This window comes from Python bivittatus, unplaced genomic scaffold, assembly GCF_059951505.1.
Source record: "Python bivittatus isolate LINGU-HERP-01145 unplaced genomic scaffold, Pbiv_v1 ctg000330_np1212, whole genome shotgun sequence".
Lineage (NCBI taxonomy): Eukaryota > Metazoa > Chordata > Lepidosauria > Squamata > Pythonidae > Python > Python bivittatus.
This window is the reverse complement of record NW_028277058.1, coordinates 55972049-55993573: the sequence shown is the minus strand read 5'-3', so window position 1 is coordinate 55993573 and position 21525 is coordinate 55972049. Positions and strand designations below refer to the sequence as shown.

The 21525-nt window shown below is 40.7% G+C and overlaps 1 protein-coding gene across 7 annotated transcripts in view; it reads right to left on the bottom strand.

The window, feature by feature from the left end:
• ABCC9 (ATP binding cassette subfamily C member 9) overlaps positions 1–21525 on the bottom strand; it is an 84772-nt gene that overhangs the window by 18468 nt on the left and 44779 nt on the right. For all 7 annotated transcript variants that reach the window (XM_088141358.1, XM_088141359.1, XM_088141355.1 and 4 more), the window contains 10 exons: positions 20543–20627; positions 19403–19483; positions 18205–18342; positions 15928–16053; positions 11877–11973; positions 10149–10390; positions 6005–6153; positions 4683–4752; positions 2964–3121; positions 2293–2385 (listed from right to left, as the gene is read on the bottom strand). In XM_088141358.1, coding sequence (XP_087997484.1) covers positions 2293–2385; positions 2964–3121; positions 4683–4752; positions 6005–6153; positions 10149–10390; positions 11877–11973; positions 15928–16053; positions 18205–18342; positions 19403–19483; positions 20543–20627 — 1239 coding nt within the window. The remainder of the gene's footprint in view (positions 1–2292; positions 2386–2963; positions 3122–4682; positions 4753–6004; positions 6154–10148; positions 10391–11876; positions 11974–15927; positions 16054–18204; positions 18343–19402; positions 19484–20542; positions 20628–21525) is intronic.

Below are 21525 nucleotides of genomic sequence, written 5' to 3'. Positions count from 1 at the left end.
TTGTACTGAATCCCAAACTAATTCAGGCTAATTTGGGCAGATTTGGAAGATACCCAAATCAAAATGAAGTAAGCTGAATTTTAAGCTTCATTAATGAGTCGGAATTTGAACGAGTCACAAGAACATGTTGCCTGATTCTGGGAACATGATCACACACGCACATCCTATGTGCAACGCCCAGAGTTGCAACTGCAAGATGGGGAGCTGTATAAATTGAATAAATAAATAAATGTATCCACAAATAAATTATGGGAAAGTTTTTTTTCTTAGTGCAATTGCTGTTATATGATTTCGGTTAGATTGTCCTTGGGCAATTATTATGGTTATAACTTATAAGGGGTGGTGGTGGGGGTCCCTGCTGTGGTGTTCAGGTTCTTTAATCCTCAGATTGCTGCCCAGAGTTGTATGACAAGGGCGGCAATAAAGAGAATGAATGAATGAATGAATGAATGAATGAATGAATGAATGAATGAATGAATACATAAATAAATATTGGTTAGCTAAATATGAAATTGAGAGATTTGGATCGAATTCTATTTCACACTCACTTATGCACTCCTTGGGCTGCTTTGAATAGCCTAGTGCCTCTAAATTTCTGACAGACTTTCCCCATCAGATTAATATGCTTAAATTACTATTGGGTGGGGGTTCACATAATAGGCTTAACTCTGAATCCAGGTTAATGGAACTGAGTTCCTGTGTTCACGAAACATTGAATGCCCAAACAATCAGATGCTATTATAGTTTGTTGGGGTGGCCTGGCCCATATATACATAAGCCAAGAGCTGCATTCCAACAAAATAATGAACCCAGGAATTTTACTTCCATTATTGTGTAGTTTAGAGTGTTGTGCGAATCCAGCTTGTTCGCACAAGGATACTGATGTGCAAGAAACTGCACGTGCAAGGCACTGCATGTGCAAACCATTCTGGCATAAATATGACTTTCTACACACCATGCAGGAAAAAGACTTGAATGTCTTACTCCAGTAGCGTGATGACAACTACAGTCTGTCTGGCCTCTCTGGCAGCTGCACTTCCCCCCCTCTCCTCTACCCCCCCCCCCCACTATGGAAACTCTGACACACTCAATCTGCATCTTTTCATCCCCATCCAGCTCTTCTTCTGCTTATTATTACACTTTTCATCCCGTTCAAATGACGAATACAAAGGTCACCTACGTCCCATTCTAAACGGGCTGAGCTGCTCAGAGGTTGCCTCCTGGGGGAAACGCGTGACTTCTCGATGGGTACGCAGTGAACTCAGAACAAAGGGAAATAGCTCCCAGTCTTCATCCAGGAAACCTTAGCTTTCTAACAAAACCCCGGGAGGAAAGAAGAATGGCTTAACTGCTGCGGAGATAGGAAGAGGGGAATGGAACCAAATAACGTTAATGATTACTCATCCACCATCTCGTACCCTCTGGATGGATTCAGACTACAGCTTCCAGAATACCTGACCTGCAGTGTGTTAGTGGATATCAAAGCAAATCAAGACTTTTAAAAGAAGGTTGGAATTCAAGATGCAGACTTAGCCTACTGCCACACAGTTGCCATTTTCATTCCTGAACCTCTCAAATGCCATTTGGAAATGATCTCAATAAGTCTTTACTTCTGCTGATTCAGAAATGCAGAGAACAAAGAGCTGAAAGGAAATGCAGACTTGACAGAGCTGCTATTGTTCAAGAAGAATTGGATTTAGGGGGTGGTTTTCAGCTATTTCTGCACTCCCCGTAAAAGAACAGGGTGGTATTCTGAGTTTGTAGCCCCTTGACCATCAGCTATCTTGGCATTTTTAGGAAGTAGCTGCTCTGAGGACAACAGCTGCATAATTTTGTCTAGTGAACTAGTCTGCTCTGGCAACCATTATACATTAGTAGTTTCAAGTAATGATCTTAAAGGAGAGAGTAAATCAGTATATATTTCTTGATAGGAGGAGAGATTTGATGCCTCCATTGCTGGTCCCCATCTTGACTTAATTTCCTCTGCTCCCAGTCATTGCCTTAATAATCCCTCCAGAATAACGAGTGGCAATTCCAAACAGATTTGAGACACCTTTTTTGAGTCTGCCTTGGTAGGAAACACTACGTGAGCACCAGAACAGCACCAGTACAACTAAGGATGACTTAAGGCTGCCTCACTCAAGGTCTCCAAATGAGAAAATGACAACTTCATAAGGATGTGGCAAAAATAATAATAATAAAAATAAGGAGTTGCCAGGGTATGTTTTGCTGAGGGTAGGTAGAAGAGGGGAATGGCTCTAAGACTATCAGAGTGGCTTCTCATTTGCAAACCTGAATGCTCTGATGGTAGTGAGGCCTTCCGCAGTCTCGGAAAAGTGGCAAAGAAGAGGCAACTGAGTGCTGTCATCAAGCTCCTGGAGGTCCCTGTTACCAAGAGAAAGAAGGTGAATTGTAAGCCAAGAAGAAACCAGATTGCAGCAGCTGGTAAACAAAGATGCTGCTTACTTTATTAAATTACTTAAACACTTGCTCTCCCTAAACAAAAATGGGACAATCTTTTGTTGTTGTTCTTGTTCAAGGCCACATTCCCTTGGAAATAATCCGTTGGAGACCACCTATTAAAAGTGGCTTAAGACATCAACAGAGGAGGGAGCCATCCATTTTGTTTCAGAAATATCCCTTTTTTTCTCTTTCTGATACCCACTTCTTTACTCTTTTTCCTCCCCAACCCCTTTTCTTCTTCATCTGCCTCCTTGCAATGCAAGCAAGGATTGAATGCTGCTGCCAGAGGTTTAAATTATTTGGACAAAATAGCTTTTTAAAATTAGTCTGAGGACTGCATGGGATTAAGCCAAGAGCCTTGGCACAGCCTTATGAGTGCACATTGCCCAACCCTGCCATAAACATAACCCCTGCTGGTGATAACAAACATCAAAATTCTAATGCCCTCCATTCGCTAAACATCTGGTACCTTTTTTAAAAGAGAGAAATGAAAAACCTACTTGGAAGCGACTCTGAAGTATTTCTGGATAAAATAAAATGCTATTCCAAGAGGCAGAAGAGCAACTAGAAATGAGGGGGTGGCATATGAAATCATCCCGACAGCAGATAGGCAGAGTAATGTTGAGCGCGAGAGGGATTCTACCGTTGGTGGAATGTGCTGCAGCAAACATAATCCATAAACGTTATGTCAGACCAGTCTTCTGTTTCCTCACAGCTACACAGTTACAGCTGTGTACCTCACAGCTACACAGTTACAGTTTATTTGAAATAAGCTTAACCTCAAATTTAGGAAGATCCCCCCCGCCCACAAGGAAGAACAGACAGAGAAACAATTAAAGACACATTGAAAAATCCTGAATGATACTCAGCTTCCCCACCATGCAACCTGTGTCTGTCCAACACTATGGATCTTGTGAAGATCTGTGCATGTTGAATCAATCTTGCCTGCTCCTCTGGAAGACACGATGGGAAGATATTTGTGCATCACGCCCTCCAGAGTTGCAGACCAGGCAGGTTCTTGTTGGCCAGAACTCTTGCTTCATCCCAGCTCCCAGCTCCCTTTCTCCCACCACATCTCACTGCACCTGCCATCATCCCCGTTCCTTTTACTGGCTTCTCCCTCCCTCTGCTTGTCATTATCCCCCACATCTTCTCCCATTGACCAGAGGAATGGCTTCCCTGTTACCCCATCCAATGACCGGTTCCTTTCTTTCCCACCTTCCCAAGAAGAAAGAATCTGCCTAGGGTGTGGGAATACTGGCAGGGAGGCTGGACTTGGCTGTCTCTCATAGGCCAGCTGGACTGTATTTGGCAGCAAAGGAAGGACCGATGTGGAGGTGACATTGTGAAGGGTTGGAGGGTGAAATATTAAAAGGGCAATTCCCTGATTGTTAGGGGGTGTGGAGAAAGAGAACTTTTTATTTCGGGGAGAAAAGCACATTTTGTGGGGGAGAGATAAAGACACTTTGGTGGGAAAGTGTCAGGCATCTTCACAGCTGTTGAAAGTGATTCTTCCTAAGCGAGATTCTCATTGAGTTCTCTTTAGCAAAACATACTGAGATGAAAGGCATAGGATTAGAGGAATTCTGTATGTTTGGCAATTGGAATAAAATGATGCCATCAATTCCTTAAATGCTTCAGGGGCTACAACTCTTTGATTACGAACCAATAAAAATATAAAAGAGGGAGAAGGAAATGGAAATTTGGACTGGGAGCTCCATTGCTAAGCAACATGGTTGTAAGGCATGACATCATGTGACCAAACCGACTTAGGATAGCAGTTCCAGCAGTCTCAGTTGCCATCGTTAGGCGAATCCCATGTGGTCACAACATCCTGCGATCACATGTTCGCCATTTGCAACCTCCTGCCAGTTTCCCCATTGACTTTACTTGTTGGAAGCCAGCAGTGAAGGTCAGAAATGGTGATCACATGACCGCAGAGTCACTGGAACAGCTGCAACTACGAGGACCTGTGTAACTCCCCCTTGTTCAGCACCATCGTAACTTTGAAGGGTTGCTGAACGAGTGGATGTTAAGCGAGGACTACCCGTTTTGCAGTAGGATCAGCATTGTTTCAGAATTCATATATAATCCCAACCATACATGAAACTTGTGACGCCATTACAAGTCTCATTCCATACATGGAGAATCTATATGATCATATATGAAATATTATCCATTTTCCCAGCTCATAGCATGCACCAAATCAATGAGCTCACCTGATCAATAATATTTGTATCAGCAGAAAAGCGGTTCAGAATCAGCCCCAAGGGTGTCATATCAAAGAATCTATAAGAGGGGCAGGGAGAGTAAAACGTTATATAGAAAGAATGTTCCCAGTTATTTTATTTATTTTACTTAGTTCCCTTATCTTGCTCTAAATTACATCAGGTACCACCTTGCCAGAACTGAATGACAGAAACAAATCTTCCCATTTGGTGAGAACATCTTGGCAAAGTTCCCTTCCCTCTGAAGTGAGGGGGACATGGACAAGACAACAGGTCTTCTCTGGGGTGGCCCCCACATTTGGAAACGTTTGACTTGCAACAGTTTACAAAGCTCCCTCCTTCAGGACATTGAGAAGATCACCAAAGATGGTTTTATTCTACTGAGTTTTCAACCCTTATTAAGTATTACTTTCATCCATTTTGTAGGCAATCATCTATTATTTTTAGTATGTTGTATCCTTCCCAGAATCTTCTGATTGGGGTAAATATTGTAAAACAAACAAACAAACAAACAAACAAAGATTACATTTTTCTGGATCAAGTGCTATGGTTATGAGATTTCAGGAGTTTCTAAAAGCAGGGCCAGGAGCCTTCAACCCTTCAACATCTGGGCAGCTTTGAAGCTGGCATTAGTAATCAGGTCTTTACTGCAGCACCACGGATGGTCAGAAAGAGTACTGTATCTCATCAGCACAGGTGACTTGAGGAACCAATAAAAGCCTAGCTGGGTGTATATTAAGTCTACCAGATCTATGCTGCAAACACCTCCATGGCCAAGAGATGGCAGTAAAAGTGGGCATAAAACTATTCTGCTGCCATCTAGTGGCCCTTTGAAGTACTGCAGCACAGATAAGCTACCATACTGTGAGTGCTGGTTCAGTCAGGGTTTCTCAGTCTGAGCAGCTCATCTGCAGAGGAAAGGGCTGAACAGCCTTGCAGATGGTCTTATTTTCCTAAAACAATAAATAAGTTATGGTTAATATTTGGAGTGGCATAGAAATTTAATAAAATATTAGATGGATGGATGGATGATAGGTAGGCAGGGAGATGGACCAAATCAAGAGGACATACTTCTTTGTTTTGGAGCTTTCTAAAATCCAGTTAAGTGCATCCAGTCTTCTCCTCTAATCTACCAGATACGATTCTCTTCTCCTAGCAGGGATCAGAGGTTTGAAGCCTAGCCCCTGAAAACCCAGCCCCTGGCCACTAGCCACCCCATTTTTGCTCCTGGGTTTTCCAACGCGGGTTCTGAGCCCCAGGAGATCTGTTAACTGGCTTTTTCTATCTACGAAAGGAACATGATTTTCCTGTACCTGATCGGCCCAAGGATGATCTTGTTGAGGAGATCATGGTGAAGGTTCTTAGCAGCGGTGAGGCCCATCCATTCAACTGTCAAAGATGTGATAAGGCAAAGAATAATCCCTGCCCCACTGAGAATGCTGAACACTGCAACATTGCATGTCTATTTCAAAACAAGGAGGCAAGGATACAGTTCTAAATCCTGGGAAGTAATACCATTTATTTTCATTGTTTTGAAACACCCCATAAACATATATCCAGGCCAGCTGGTGGTCACCTTGCCAAATAACTTCTGTTGTTGTACCCTGTGCCCTTCCTACTCAGATTAATTGGATGTTTTATAGTACTTTGAAAGAAAAATGAAAGTTTCTATTTCTTATATGCCTCTGGGAATTGTGATATACAACTAAATTATAAGAATAAAGAGTCATAGAATCATATTACTGTAAGGGGTCATTAGGACCATCAATTCCAGTCCCTAGTTTATGAAGAAATCAGAATTAAAGTATGAACCCACATGAACGTCTGTCCAGCCTTTGTTTGAACACAACCAGAGAAAGGGAATCCACGGCCTCTCTAGGTCATTGGTTCTACTGTCAAACAGCTCTTACTGTTAAGAGGTTTTTCCCAACATTCAACTGAATCAGCCTCCCTATAGCGTAATGCCCTAATTCTGGATCCTCCACACTCGGATGACAGAAAACAGACCCGAGCTTTTTTTCATGTGACATCCCTCCAGGTACTTGAAGAATGCTGTCATATCCCCACTCAATCTCCTGTATGCTCAACACTAAACATTCCCAGGCCTTCAACCTTTCCTCACTGGTCTCCTTTTTTCAGTCCCCCGGTCTTTTTCAGAACCTGTTCAGGGCTAGCTCTAAACAATGGGATGATCCAGTGGACAAAACTTAACATAACAGGGCAGTGTTGATTCTCTTACATATCTTCATTTATTCTCTCCCGTGGGAAAAGAGTATGACTAAATTGCATTTGCTGTGATCTGAGAGATCCATAGAGAACTCAATTCTTCTGCAAGACCTGGATTTTCCTTCTGCTGACCCCTTTTGCAGGATGAATTTTTTTATTGTATGATTGACTTCCCTTATTCAAAGCCTTTTTTTTCTTTTCTTTTCTTTTCTTTTCTTTTCTTTTCTTTTTTTTGAAAATAGTAGACATCAACATGTTCCCTTTGCAACTTTCCCATGTTTTCCTACTGTTCCCTCCATTCATGTTTATTCCTGGAAAAACAATCACCAAGAAGCTAGGGGACCACAAAGAGCCTGGAAACTCCTAATTATACAAAACAAACCAGGTACAAACATTGCTTCAGTATTTCCTCAGGAGAAAAGTAGAATTCTACATATTGTAAAGTAGCATATCTGGGAACAAGCTAAACTATTTTGCCCTGGTGTGATAAAAAAAAAAAGAAAGAAAGAAACCTTTAAAAAAATGTTTAAACCCTTTTTACTTTTTTATGGAGGAAGATGAAATTATGCAATCTAAAGAGAGCCAATCTAGAAATAGTTTGATGACTGCTTCAGTAATTTATATGAACCAGGCCCAGGGGATTACATTCACTTGAGAGGGAACAAGGCTCTCCTTGGACATTCAGCAATGTTAGAAAAACAGATTTAGATCTTCCCGCTTCTTTGTGCTGGATACATCATCCCCGTCTGCTGAATCATTTCGTTCAGGGTGCATAACAGAGGAGGGATCACCTAGTGTCCTACTTTCTATCTCTATTTTGCTACTGCTATGTACAGAAAAGAGTTAAAGCGGAATAATCAAAAGCCCCTCCCTTTCAGACTGGCTACACTAATGACCCCCAGGATTATTTCCAGTAACTAGAAAAGTTCTCTGTCTTTTGATAGATATAGAAATAGAGAATGCAGATTGTTATTTCCAACCCCTTTTATTTCTTGCTTGTTCTTCATGCCTTTCCCTGTTTTTGCCTGTTTTTTGTCCTGTTTTGCCAGTTAAATGTTTTTGATCTTTGCTGAAGTCTAATGAATAAACATCAAGCTATATTTTTTGCTTGCTGAACTGAGTGGAGGGTGTGCTTGCACTGATCTGGATCTAGGGATCAAACTAAACAGGAAATTACCCACAATAATTTCCCAGCAGTCTGTACTAGCCTTGCGATAGGCTGTTACAGACACACTTGTATTAGGCCGGTGATTCTCAACCTTTTTGAAGCTGCCGCCCCCCTAAGGAGTGGAAAATTTTTCAACCCCACCCTTTGGGGAGGGGGGGGAGTTACTGAATTATAAAAGGCAAAAATTTTAAGTAATTTTTTTCAGTAGACTTACACACCAAATTTGTTCGATTTAACTCGATACTTTTGCCCTGGAAGGTAATTGCATTCCTTTTATTAAAATTAAAATGACTAATGCAAAAAAAATGAAGCGAACGAAAAGCAACTCAAGAAACACGGGTCAAATCAAACATTCATATTGAAAGGACGCTCAACGCACGCACTGCGATTAATCGCGCGGGAAAACAGCTGACGCATGTGCTGTGCTGGTTGGGATTGGAGAAGAATCATAGTGTCGAGTTCTTCAAGGTCATCCTACCTAGAATACAAATTCGTCTCACCATTCTTAGAAGTGCGTGAGGGCAGCCGTCGCGTAAGTTCGTTTTATTGCTGGTACAAATGGTGTACACCGGATAGTCGATTTAATAAATTTTTTTGGGAGTTTTAAAATTAAGTTCGTATGCCAAAACATGCTTATTACCCCTCTACCGCCCAAAACATGCCCACCGCCCCCCTACCGCCCAAAACAAGTTCACCACCCCTCAGCATCCTCCCACCACCCCCGTTGAGAACCAATGTATTAGGCAGTAGAATTGGCAGAAGGATTCCCTCTTCTGCTGGGGGGGGGGGGGGTCAAAAGGCCTTCAGTAAATATTTTGGCAGCAGAACTGATGAGCTGCTGACCTTCCTGACTTGTGAATGCAAGCACCTTTGGGATTTTATCTGAGCAGAACACTGCAAGCCCAAGATGTTATTTGCAGAAATTCAACCAGTTTGCATAAAATACTGTTCTTAGTTCAAGTCCCAGGCCCTGATTTCTTTTCACACCAGGGTAAATAGATGCTCCAAAGGGGATTTTAAAGTTCCTGCGATTGGTGAATGAGTCACACACAGGTTCTTGGTTCACTTCTGGGAAATCTCTGACTAAGTTCTGAGAAGTTTCCAGTAGCAGACAGAAAAAGAGGTTTAGTTGAATCGATACAGAATGTCCCTATTACCTATGTTTATGTGATCTCTTTAGAGGATAATGGCGAGAGGGAATCTGTTTAACAATGAGTGCATATTACACCCTTTCCCCCCCCGAAGAATTATCCAGAGATATTTATAACTGAGAAACCATTTTTAATTTAAAACTGAGGAAAGCTCATTCAGTACTACTTTCTGCATTGCTGATATAGCCGAGACTTTGGCTATGGTCCCCAGAGTTAATCCTAAAGTTTGCAATTTGTCTTTACTGATGTGAAAGAAGGAGCAAGACTCAATATATTAAGGGGTGACATTAAGTATTTTAACAGAACGTTAATTAGGTAACACCTCCTTTGAGTCAAAATTGACTTCTCTTGACTTCATGGATATGTCCATGTAGTTTTCCTGGCAACATATGAAAAGTGATTTGCCACTGATTTCTTTTAGGACATTTTTCTGGCTTCCCAGTCTAGCCTACAGTGCTGATTTCCAGGTGGCCTCCCTTCCAACAACTAATCAGGAACCTGGACAAGATCAGCAAAGTCTTGAGCTTTAAGAAGAGAGAGGGGCAAATGTTTTATTGTAACTTTTATTATTGAGATTGATAATGCTACATATTTTTTTTGCTATAATTCCTTCTATTGATTTATCCTGCCTATTGTGTATTTTCTTTGTTGGCTTTTATATTGGTTTAGAATACGCTTTTTCCCACGCCACTGTGCAGGAAATTGACCACAGACATCGAGTGGTCTAGAAGAACAATCTCTAAATTAAATATCTTTTTCAGTAGCTCATCAGAGGCTCTTTTTCAGCTTGCCTTCTTTTCCATTGTTACTGCTTCTGGTAAGGAGTTTAATTCACTTACCGGTTGTTTCTTGCTCCAGCCTTTAGTTTTTATTAAATTAAGGTCCAGCTCTAGCCATTAAACACTAGCCTACCTTTCTGGTGGGCTCTTCCAAGGAGCAGAACTTTTGGGTCTGATTCGAAGATGTCCACTGAGCCAGCCAATAATCGATAGCCACGATGACGGAGTGCTTCAAGAGTTTGGAGAAGATCATCAAGGAGAGTAAGAGAAAGCCACCCGAAGTGAGATACAGCCAACAAGTCTTCCAGGGCATCTTCGTCCTGAGTCGCATTGCAGTGGACATGTTGTCATCTTCTTCCTCTTCCTCCTCTTCCTCTGATAGGTTACACATTTCATTAAGTCAATTAACCTGGACATTTTAGTATCTCCCACAAGATTGACAGAGATATAGTGAGATTCTCAGGCAGTGATGGACATTCTGTGGGCCAAATGTGGCCTCATGGTCCAAGATTGCTCCCCCAAGTTCCAGTAGCAAAGCAGCGATAGTCACTGATGAAATATTTGTTTTTTAAAGGAGAGAGGCTAAAACTCTCACTTAAGCTTAGCATACTATTTTCCCAGAATCCTTCAGTAATCCTGTACAAAAAATCAGACTTGTCTCTCTGATGGCATCACCATAGCAGTGCCATGAGTCTCCACGGCACAGCCAAGGCCATTTTTTAAAAAAGTGTGGCTTAGAAGCTTTTTCTGTTGACAAAATAGCTTCTGCCTCTAATGCATTTGTGTGTGCATATTCACCAGCTGAAAACAGTAACATCCAGTGATGACTTGGATATAAGAGGGGGATGGTATAGGCACAACAAAAGCCTTCACTATTGCTTCCTTCCATTCATTCCCAAAGGCTGAGTTCAGCCCTTCAACTGCATCTTCCGATTTATGTAGCCCAATGCACAGAAATCAACAGATAAACAAATTATTTGCCTCAGTAAATTAACCTATTTCACTATATAATTTGCATTATATCATTGGCTTGACCAAAAGTTTCCTTGAATAATAATCCTAGATCTCTACATGAGAGAAAGGGAAGTAATTACTTATCAGAGATTGGTTGCATGAAACAATGACCATGGTAAATTGATGCTTCCTCCATTCTGTCCTGCCATAATCTGTTTGTGAGTTATTGGATAGTCTTTGATGGACTTTTAGCACACTAACACTGTGTCTCTTTTGAGATGGGACTATTCCACAGATATGGATTTTTACTTGGAGATCCATCCACACCTACACATTCTTTTAAAGTTATGAAATACTGTCCTCTTTGACTTGAGCTTTCAACATTCCATAAAGCCTCCAACTCTTTCAGCTTCTTATATTCCCATCCTCCGATAGACCACTCCCTTTACCTTTAGCTCATAATACTAGATTATTGGCTACTATTTTGAGCTAAAGCCTCCTTCAGGTTGGACTAGACGTCTGTTGAATTTATGCCATCTTCTTGGCAATAGAATGGAGGTGTTTTCTCACTGATTATTTGATGTTTCTTTGACCTCCCAGGCTAGCCTACAGTGGTCTCCCATTCAAGTACTAATCAGTCTTAATCTGGTTAGCTTCTGAACCACAATTAGGTCAGCAAAGTCCTAAGCTTCAAGAAGAGAGAAGTCCTACATCCCACTTTCAGGTGGCCACTTATCTTCAAATGTTAGCCTTCCGACTATTGAAGAAATACCACTAACTAAAAATAGTCATCATTAGCAAACATGTGTAAGACTTAAATGGCTTCATGTTTATACCTGAAATGTATATTCATGCATAATTGCCTTTTTTTTTTTAAACAAATCAATGAAAATAACACCAGGATTACCTTCATCTTCATCCTCCAGTTGTGCTTTTGATTCTCTTGGGTACATAGCTCTTCTCAGAGTTTTCCTTTCTAGAGTAGTTTGATCAGCTTCCATATCCTGCATATGGGCATAATAAACATTTGGTGCAGAGACTTTTTAGAACATGAGGTGAGGACCACCATTTCAATGTGAGGAGTGGCTTGTGTTTATCCCTAAGGAATCCTCTGTCGTCCTCTTAAATGTCCTCAAAATTGATGGTGAGATGTAACCCCTATTTCCTTTCTACAGCAAACTTCACAACCCTACTGGGGGAGGCCTCTCTCTTCCTCTATCCCTCCAGCAATCCTAAGCAGCACTTGGGAGAAGAAGCCTTGAATGCTTATCTCCAAAATTCCAGATGTAGGAGAAATAGTGCTTTCCCACTGCTGTGAGCAGCAGGTAACAGCATTTCTTCAGGACTGCCTTCTCCAACCAGAACCAACCTGTCCAGTATGTTCATCGTGGGAAAAACTCTTGAGAATCCTGCACTTCTGGGATAAGGGAAGCTGAAGCCAGGGGATTATGTTTTTCTGTTAAAAATGGAATTATTCAGGAGGAATTTAGAAGCTGAGTGTTGACTTGTTGATAACTTGGATATTTAATATTAGAGTTTACTATGTACTTTTGTGTAAGGTGGGTATGGTAATATGAAATACAATGTATTTGCGTTAGGATGGTATGAGTTGGCATTTGTTAAATTTGCTACCATGGACATTTTAATGTCATGTTGATGTCTACTGTTTTAGACCTTATCATGGATATTTTACTGACTATATATGTTGTACTGTCGACCATTTAATCCTTGTGGAAAGCCACCATGAGTCTGGCAGCATTTTATTTATTTATTTATTTATTTATTTATTTATTTATTTAATTAATTAATTAATTAATTAATTTATCTATCAAATTTGTCACACACGCCCCATCTCGTTAAAAAGCGACTCTGGGTAGTTTACAGAGAAGATAAAATTAATTAAAACTACAATATAAAAGTAGTCCTAAATAAGTAATAAATATTTTATTTGGAATAAATAATAATTATTATTATTCCATCAATCAAACAGATTTATCTGTTCTCTGATCAAAATTACTGCCAGAGAAAAAAGGCTTAATGATGCTGATGAATATACCATTTCCCTGCTCTAAAATAAGGTGGAAAACATTTTTGTTCCCCTCCCACTGCTGAGTGAATGACTTCTTGGCTGGACATTACAGGAAACTGAATGGAGATTTCCCAATGGGCATCAGAGAAGATGGCCAAAGAATTCCTGGACTGCCAAATGCCCAGCCTTAATTAGTGAAATTGTGGCAGTGTGTTGGATCTCACACTATTAATAATGAATTAATATGGTATATCAATGATTTTTGCTGCTGCTGCTGCTGTTTTCTCCATGAAGCAGCAGCTGCAGGCCATGAAGCTGTAATTCCCCATTTTTCCCATTAAACCAAAAGTAGGAAATATGGTAATCGCTTCTGTAAAATATGATTAACTGAAGCTTCTTGGTTTATTTGTTCACTCACAAAACAAAGAAGGGGAAAAAAAGAAAAATTCAGCCAGGACTCAACTGTCTGAACTCAGCCATAGCTACCAAAACAGAAAAGTGGGACAGGAAAAATGGATAAAGTAGATAACAGAGGCTCATGGGATAGGGGGAAAGAAGGAGAAGTAACCAAATTTCTCATGGTTGGGAGAAGAACATAGGAAGGAGAAGCAGTTCTAAAGAAGGTGTTGGATCTGGCACCCCAGAGGATGGTTAAGGCCCTTCCTCACTTGCATCAAACTACAAACACATTCTGGTAAGATTTTATTTTCTGCTATGTCCCAGCAACATTTACTTCTTTTCATCCTCAGCCCATGAGTGAGATAGGTTTAAATTGTCCTTAGCTGTCCTAGTATCACAGTATCTTTTCCTTCTTCTTCCAGCACTGTTCCAAGTGTATAAAGCCCACCACCATTATCTTGCATGAAAGCCTGGTGACTGGTAATCTCTGCAAAACGGGGACAGCAAATTTCATGCCAGTATGGAACTCTTTTGATTCAAGGGTGGGTGGAAAGCATTTCAACTCTGCAGCAATGAAGGATCCTCAGATTAAGTGATAGTTTGTTCAACTGTTTGCCATACTATAGCTACAACAGCACTGCAGTGGACTCTGAAACACAACCATGATGATGAGAACTAAATTTCCTTTGACGAGCTGCCATGGTGGCACCAATAATAAACTGACTGGCTTTCCCCACAAGTCCTGGTTCCACGCTCCCACTATACACTTAACCTGAAACATCAACAACAACAATAATAATTTATTAAACATGTATGCCTTCCAACATACACATTTCCCCCAGTGAGGCACCACTTTGACATGGTTGTGGGGCTTGCACGCTCCGAGGAGGATGACACCTATGCCAAAGGTTCAACCATACTGGACAGGTCTCATCAGAGGAGCCAGAAAAGAGTGTCTCTCCCATAAACAATATGGTGAGATGTAATTTACAGAAACCCATACTATCGGTCATCGCCCAGGTCAACAAGGACCACACTAGGTATTCTAGTTCCTGGATATCTGGTGACAAGTGGGCTACATGACTCAGGACTATTGGCTGAGCAACCAGGGCCAGCAGCTGCAGAACTACTGGAAGAAAAGTTGTTTACTGTTGCAAATATACAAAGACTGAAAACAGAGAAATAATGCTATTACAAATCAAGTCCAATGAGAAGAGGATATCTGAAGAGAATACACCAATTCTGGAAAGAACAACATCCAGAATCAGAAGTAACAGAACAGAGGTTAGCAGATAAACATCGATTTATAATACGAAGTAAAGTATTCACAGAAATGGAACTGGAAGACCTGCAAAGGTCTACCCAGAGCAAAGAAATTGAAGCCTTGCCAGAAGTAGCTCAAACTGTAGGGGCAAATCAGGGAGAGTCGGCAGTAGAGGAAGCCAACATAGCTATTGAATCGTTTTCATTCCCAAACCAAGCACCCTCTCCTTGACCTTCTCCTCAGAAAGAACAAAGTCCTCTAACTAAAAAACAAGAGGAATTGAAACAAAGAATAACCAAGCATCTAGAACAGGACAAGAACAACAGAATAAGGTTGCCTGCACTGAAGCTTGTTACAAAAAAACAGCTAGCACAAGTATTAAAAGATGCCAATATTGTAATATCAAAAATAAGCATCAGCTCACTGCAAGAAATAAACCAACTAATATACAGCATGGCTGCAGTTATAACTGAATACTTTGGATGCAAAATCAACAAACAAGAAAAAAAGCCAAACAGTGCACCACCAAAATGGAAGATCAGGTTGGAAAATAAGATCAGCGTGCTAAGATCAGATGCAAGCAAGCTAGAACAGATGAAAGAAAAGAAGCTGAAGAACAAGAAGACCCAAAAAATACTTGATCAAGAAATATCACCCAGAAACAAAGAAGATCAAGGAAGCACTGGAAATAATAAAGCAGCAAATAACAGCCATAGCCAAAAAGATCAACAGATATGGAGCTCAAATTGTGCACTATAGGCAGAATCTCCAGTTTCAGTCAAATCAGAAATGTTTCTATCAATCCATCAATGGAGAGACTGCAATGAACCAGTCAACACCTGACAAAGAACAAACAGTGCAGTTCTGGGTGTAGCTATGGGACAACCGAAAGAAATACAACAAGAATGCAGCTTGGATAAAGGAGGTGGATAAGAATAAAGAAGAAGCTGAAATGAAATAACTTGTAATAACAGCAGAAATGGTGGAAAAAAGGGCAAGGAAAATCAAGAATTGGTCAGCACCAGGTGAAGATGAACTGCATGGTTTTTAGTTGAAACATCTGACTGTAGTGCTAGCATGTATTTCGATTGACTGAATACCTTGGAGACCTGAATTTGCTTGCTTGCTTTTTAGTGTCAGTACCACAATCCTTCAAATAAGTCATCAGAGATAAAAGCAACAGACTTTCAGCAAAGAAGATTTGGGTAGAAATATCACCATATATGGATCAAACCAGGGCTTGGTTTTCCTGCTGTTCGTATTTACCTTTTCCAGTTCCTGGTCTTGACGATTCATGAGAGTTTTCCAGTGTTCATACAGCTCAACATCTTTAGTTTGAATGTCCTTCAGTGTCCCTTCTCTAAGAACAGTGCCATCTTTCATGGCAATGATCTAAGAAGAAAAAAAAAACATGAAGCTATTCCACAAATATCTGCCTATCTGGATATTTGGCAGTCTATCTGTGGGTCAAATTATAAATACTGTAGTGCAATGTGTCTGGATTCAGCTACCAGTCCTGACCTTGTTGACCTCACAATTGCCCCATGATTCCAGACTACAGTACTGGGAGATTAATAGAGTCTATGCATGGATTACATGTGTTCTGTTTGGGACTTAGTGTGCTAAATCAGCATACTTTATTATTATCGGATAATAAACCTGAGATGACATGGCATGGATTAACATCACTTTTCTACCAGGGGTATCTTTTTAACTAGTTGCCTTCTCTTCCAGTTGTCAGACAGAGACAAAAGAGCTTCTTTCTAACTATGAAACTTCTCCCTGACAGATGAATTCTGAGCATCAAACTTACACTTCATTCATCCATGTCTCCTCCTAACACACCACATCTGTGAGAATCTATTTGTAGCCAATAGTTGAAACAAAACATTGCCCCCCCCTTTAGTTTTTGCATTTTATTTGAAACCCAAAGGGCTGCATACAGGCGTTGCATGCAGAAGGTACAAGTATTATTTGAAAAACTCTACTCTGAATCCTTTACCCTTGTCTTCATTGCTATGGACATGGTGCTCCAGTTTTGAAAAAAATTGCTATGGGCAAAATAACACCTCACTCACTTAAGAAATTGTTTGCAACAACGGAATCCTCAGTGAAGAGAGGCTTTTTACTGCAGCTCCTATAGTCCTGACTGCAAACCATCAATCCTTATCTAAACTACAATCCTTATCTAAACTAATGGAAAAGTAAACCAGTTGAGATATTTATCAAATTCATACCCTTCCAAGTCAAGGTAACATATATAGCAATCTTTCCTCAAATTTTTCCCATTGCAGCAATTCATTGGATAGGTTTGATTAGCTCAAAATCAACCAGTGAGCTCCCATGCCTAATAGTGGACTTGAACCTGGGTCTCCCCAATCCGAATCCATCACCTTAACTACATTGACCTATATTGTTTGCAGAGGGCTTACAGTATGTCTAAGATCAAACAAGAGGGGCTTTTTTCAATGGACTATAGCCATGCTTCCAGAAACATATTTCCAGCCACAGCCAAGCATCCCTTCTCTGAATTCTCACTCTTCCTTGATGAAGAAATTCCTTTTGTTGAGCAACAAAGAGACTTGTGCCTCCCCACCCCAAATCCTTTTGTGAACTAGGTGGCAGGAGACTACCTGATGGAGCCTGCTTGGGCTTGAATGCTAAGCAGGGCTGGGCCCGTTAGTGCTTGGATGGGAGCTCGCCAGGAAATTCCAGGGCTGTAGGCTAGACTAGGAAGTTGAAAAGACAGGCTAGAAGAAGGCATGGCAAACCATTTTCATACTGTTGTCAGAAAACTGTTATGAATGTGTCTATGAAGTCATCAGGAGTTGAACTCAACTCAAAGGAAACTTTATCTTGTGTGTGTGTGTGGACTATAGTCCATTTCATCAAACGGCAGTCCACCAAAGGTCATGGTAGGTCAAAGTACATTTGTTAGGCTTTCAAGTGCCACAAGGCTGCTGCTTTTGGCACAACAGTCTAACCAAACTAATTTTCTGAGATCTTCTCATGAATGTGACTATGTGGATTCCCTTTACTAATCCTCACCTATGACCAATGGTGCAATTTCAGGCATAAAACTTTAAAAAGTAGCCAGACAGTAGAATGAATCAAACCCTGAGAAATTGGAAGCATCCAGTAATATGGAGCTAAGGACAAAACAAAGGAGCATGTTGAGTCATGCTTGATTAGCTGTACAAAGATGTGAAGATAACCACAACCTTAGATGTCTTTGAAAGATGAGAAGGTGAATTTGGATTTTAAAGCTCTGTCATTACTTATTTTGGTATGCATGAGAAATCAGAGACAGAGACAGACAGAGATAGAGATACACATACACACACATTTGAGAGTTTCACTCTAGATACTACATCCCAAAAATAAACAACTAAGTAGGGAATATCAATCTTCACCAGGACCTTGTATGCATCCAAGTGATCAATGCTCTTATTAATACAATCAATAAGATGGACTCCATCCATCCATCCATCCATCCATCCATCCATCCATCCATCCATCCATCCATCCATCCATCCATCTTACCCAGTCAGCATGTGGCAGATACTGTAGTTTATGAGTCACTAAGACAAGTGTCCTTTTGTCATCCTTTAGGAACTTCAGGATACCTTCTTGCATTAAGTGATCACTGAGGTGAATATCCAAGGCAGAAAATGGGTCATCCTGGAATTCCATATAGGGGATTAATAAAAAACATTACAAAGGAGATATTACAGTCCACCTTATTGTCTCCAGGACCTCTCTTGTAGTCCTTTCGCATTCTCTAATGATCTCTATAGAATTACTTCTGCTACACAAAAAACAGCATTCGCATTAATAATATTCAATACCTTCCCCTCAATGCCAAGTGAGGGGAGATATAATAATATTCCTTATGCAGAATGTTTCTGCACCTGCTCTCACTCTGCAATTGAATCAATAAGCCATGTTTTACTTTGCTACTCTCTCTATTGCATTTGACTTGCAGAGCTCATAACCCCTCCTTACTCACTATGTAGGTTGGTCTGAAATGAAATACTGTATATTGTTTTTTACTTGCTGACTTCTCTACTGAAATGTCCACAAATATAGCAAAGTTCTGCATGATTACATTTGCTGTTAGAAAAGGTTGATTCTTATGCCAGTCAGGGGCACTGAATTTCCTCCATCTGAAAATTGATATATCTTGTATCTGAATTTTCTATCTTTTCTATTCTATTTTTAAAGAGAGCTTTTTTTCTTTTGGCCTTTGTCCATAAATTAATTCAGTTAACATATTACATTTCTTTTTTTTTTTTATTAATGAATTTTTCACAATCACCAGTTCTTTAAAATCATAGCTATCTCAAACTTTAAGTCAGGTTGGGCAACATTTTTTCAGATGAGGGATATGCTGATGTAACGCATAAAGATTTTTGGGGATACAGGGACATGACAGCCAAAATTTTCACCCACTTCCCAAGTTTGGGAGATCTGAAAGGAAAGAAGTTATTTTCCCATTTTCAGGGTACTGTATAAACACACACACACACACACACACACTTTGCTGAATATTTCCATTGCCATCAAAATCTGTTATTATGATCTGGGGGTGGAAAAAATAATGTAACAGCCATGTATGGCAGCAACTGAGGGTACAACAATATTCATACTCGTCTTCCAATTGTTCTCCAAATGCTTCCAAGGTTCTCGTTTGGTCTGCTTTGAAAGTGCTTTGGCCTCGTTTGAAGTACTTTTCACTTACCAGGAAGACGATGTTGGTGTTTTGGTAGAGAGCTCGAGCGACACAGATGCGTTGCCGTTGACCTCCACTTAAGTTAATTCCCTAATGGATAAAACAGACCATAATTTTCAGTCGACTGCCTAAACATTGCAGCATCTGTACTGACAAGCCCTTGAAAAATGCCAGCTATTTAAAAACCACCCTAAAACTAAACATCTTCCAACTTTATATGACATTGTGTTATTCAATCTCACAGCTGTTGGTTACCAACCCTAAAGTGTGGTCAGTCTAAGAGAGGAGAAAGAAGATCTTGGTATATAAGCAGGGATGAGGCTTCCCAAAATGTTGTGAGCTATAAATACCACCTTTTGGCAAAGCGTACGGGTAATGGAGTGGGTTTGCCAGGAACCATGACGTACTTCATACTTGCCTTGTGAAGTTGCCATTGGCACTCAAAGTCATGCAATGGGGATGCCAAACCAACTCAGGAGTGGGGGCACATGGAGCAGCAGGCACGGATGGGAGGGAAAGATGCAGGCAAAACAAGCTACTTAATTTTAAAATGGACACCCCAAGCTGGACAGGAAAATATTTGTGGCACTGAAGTGGCTTCAATAGGAAAGGTGACCCTCCGGGGAAAGTAGCATTAACACAGGGAGGGTATAATCTAATTTTATGCAAGGGCTGTGTTTCCTAAGATATTATTGGTTCAGAGCCACCTTGATAGGGCTGAAATAGGAAGACCAAGGTTCAGATCCATCCCCAGCCATGAAAACTTCCTGGCTGACTTTTGGCCAAGTTCTCTTTCTCAACTCAGCCTATCTCACAGGACTGTTGCTGCGGGATAAAACTGGAAAGCTGAGTGTTTGAGCTCTAGAGGAAGGTAAGATGACGATAATGAAGATGAGAATGATAATCTGTTTTGGCTCCTGCTTCTTTCCTTCTTAAGCATCAATCTGCAAGGAAGGGGAAATTTTAATTTGATTTAATTTTTAACTTCATATCTATACTGCCTCCATCCAGTTGGACTCTAGGTCTGAACTGATCTCTTGCAGAGGGACCACATAAAATCAGCCTGAGATCCACATGTGGCTTGAGGACCAGGGGGACACACAAAGGAGCGTCCAAATAATAACAATGACATCTTCCTTCTTAGTTTACCCTTTCTCCAATTTCTGTCTGATCTCCAAATGGTAACAGATCAATATCAGGTTGTAGAGAACAGGCATCAGTGACTGCTTTGTACCTGTTGAAGAAATATTAAAAACAAAGTATGAGATCCAGAGAAGACTGAAAGGTTTTAATTGCTAGCAAATCAAATCTGGAACCCAGATAGATTAGAGGTGAAAGTCAGTTTCTACAGAGGTTGTAGGAGCAGCAAATCTATAATACAGTTAAAAGAGCTTATGTTAGTTTTATTTTTTCTGGCAGTGGCTTGCAGACACAGCAACCAAATTTACGTCTACATTTTCTGGCAGAGTGAAGGGGATGTGCAGGAACATGAGCGATTCTCCCATTCTGTCTTCTCCCTCGGCTCCTATCCTGCCTTCCTTGGTTCAGTGGAACCCCAAAGCTTGTTGGATTTATTTTCTCAGTTGCTTAGTTGTTGCAAGTCAGTCCATGGAATAACAATGGGCATCAACAATCCATCATATATTATTCAGGAACATGGAACTCTCTTCAACCAAAAGGCTCCCAAATACCTACATGTTTACTACATAGTGGAAGCATACATGCTAAATAGAAACTAGGGTGCTGAACTTTTTAAGAGTTTGTTTGGACTAGAGATACAGAGTCGTTCTTTAACGAGATGGGTGGTGACAAATTTGATATATAAATAAAATAAATAAAAATTCTTTTAAATGCTCTGTGAGCTGCATTGGCTTCCAGTCTGCTTCTGGGTACAATTCAAGGTGCTGTTTTTGACCTTTAAAGCCCTACATGGCATGGGGCTGGGTTATTTGAGGGATTGCCTCTTCCCGATTACATCTACCCATCTTATCAGGTCCAGGAGGAATCGTGTGCTGCAGGTCCTGTCTGCTAAGGAATTTCATCTGGTGGGACCCAGGAGTTGTGACTTTTCTGCTGTGACTCCCACTCTCTGGAACATCATTCCCCCCCCTCCCCAGGGGAGGTTAGCCCCA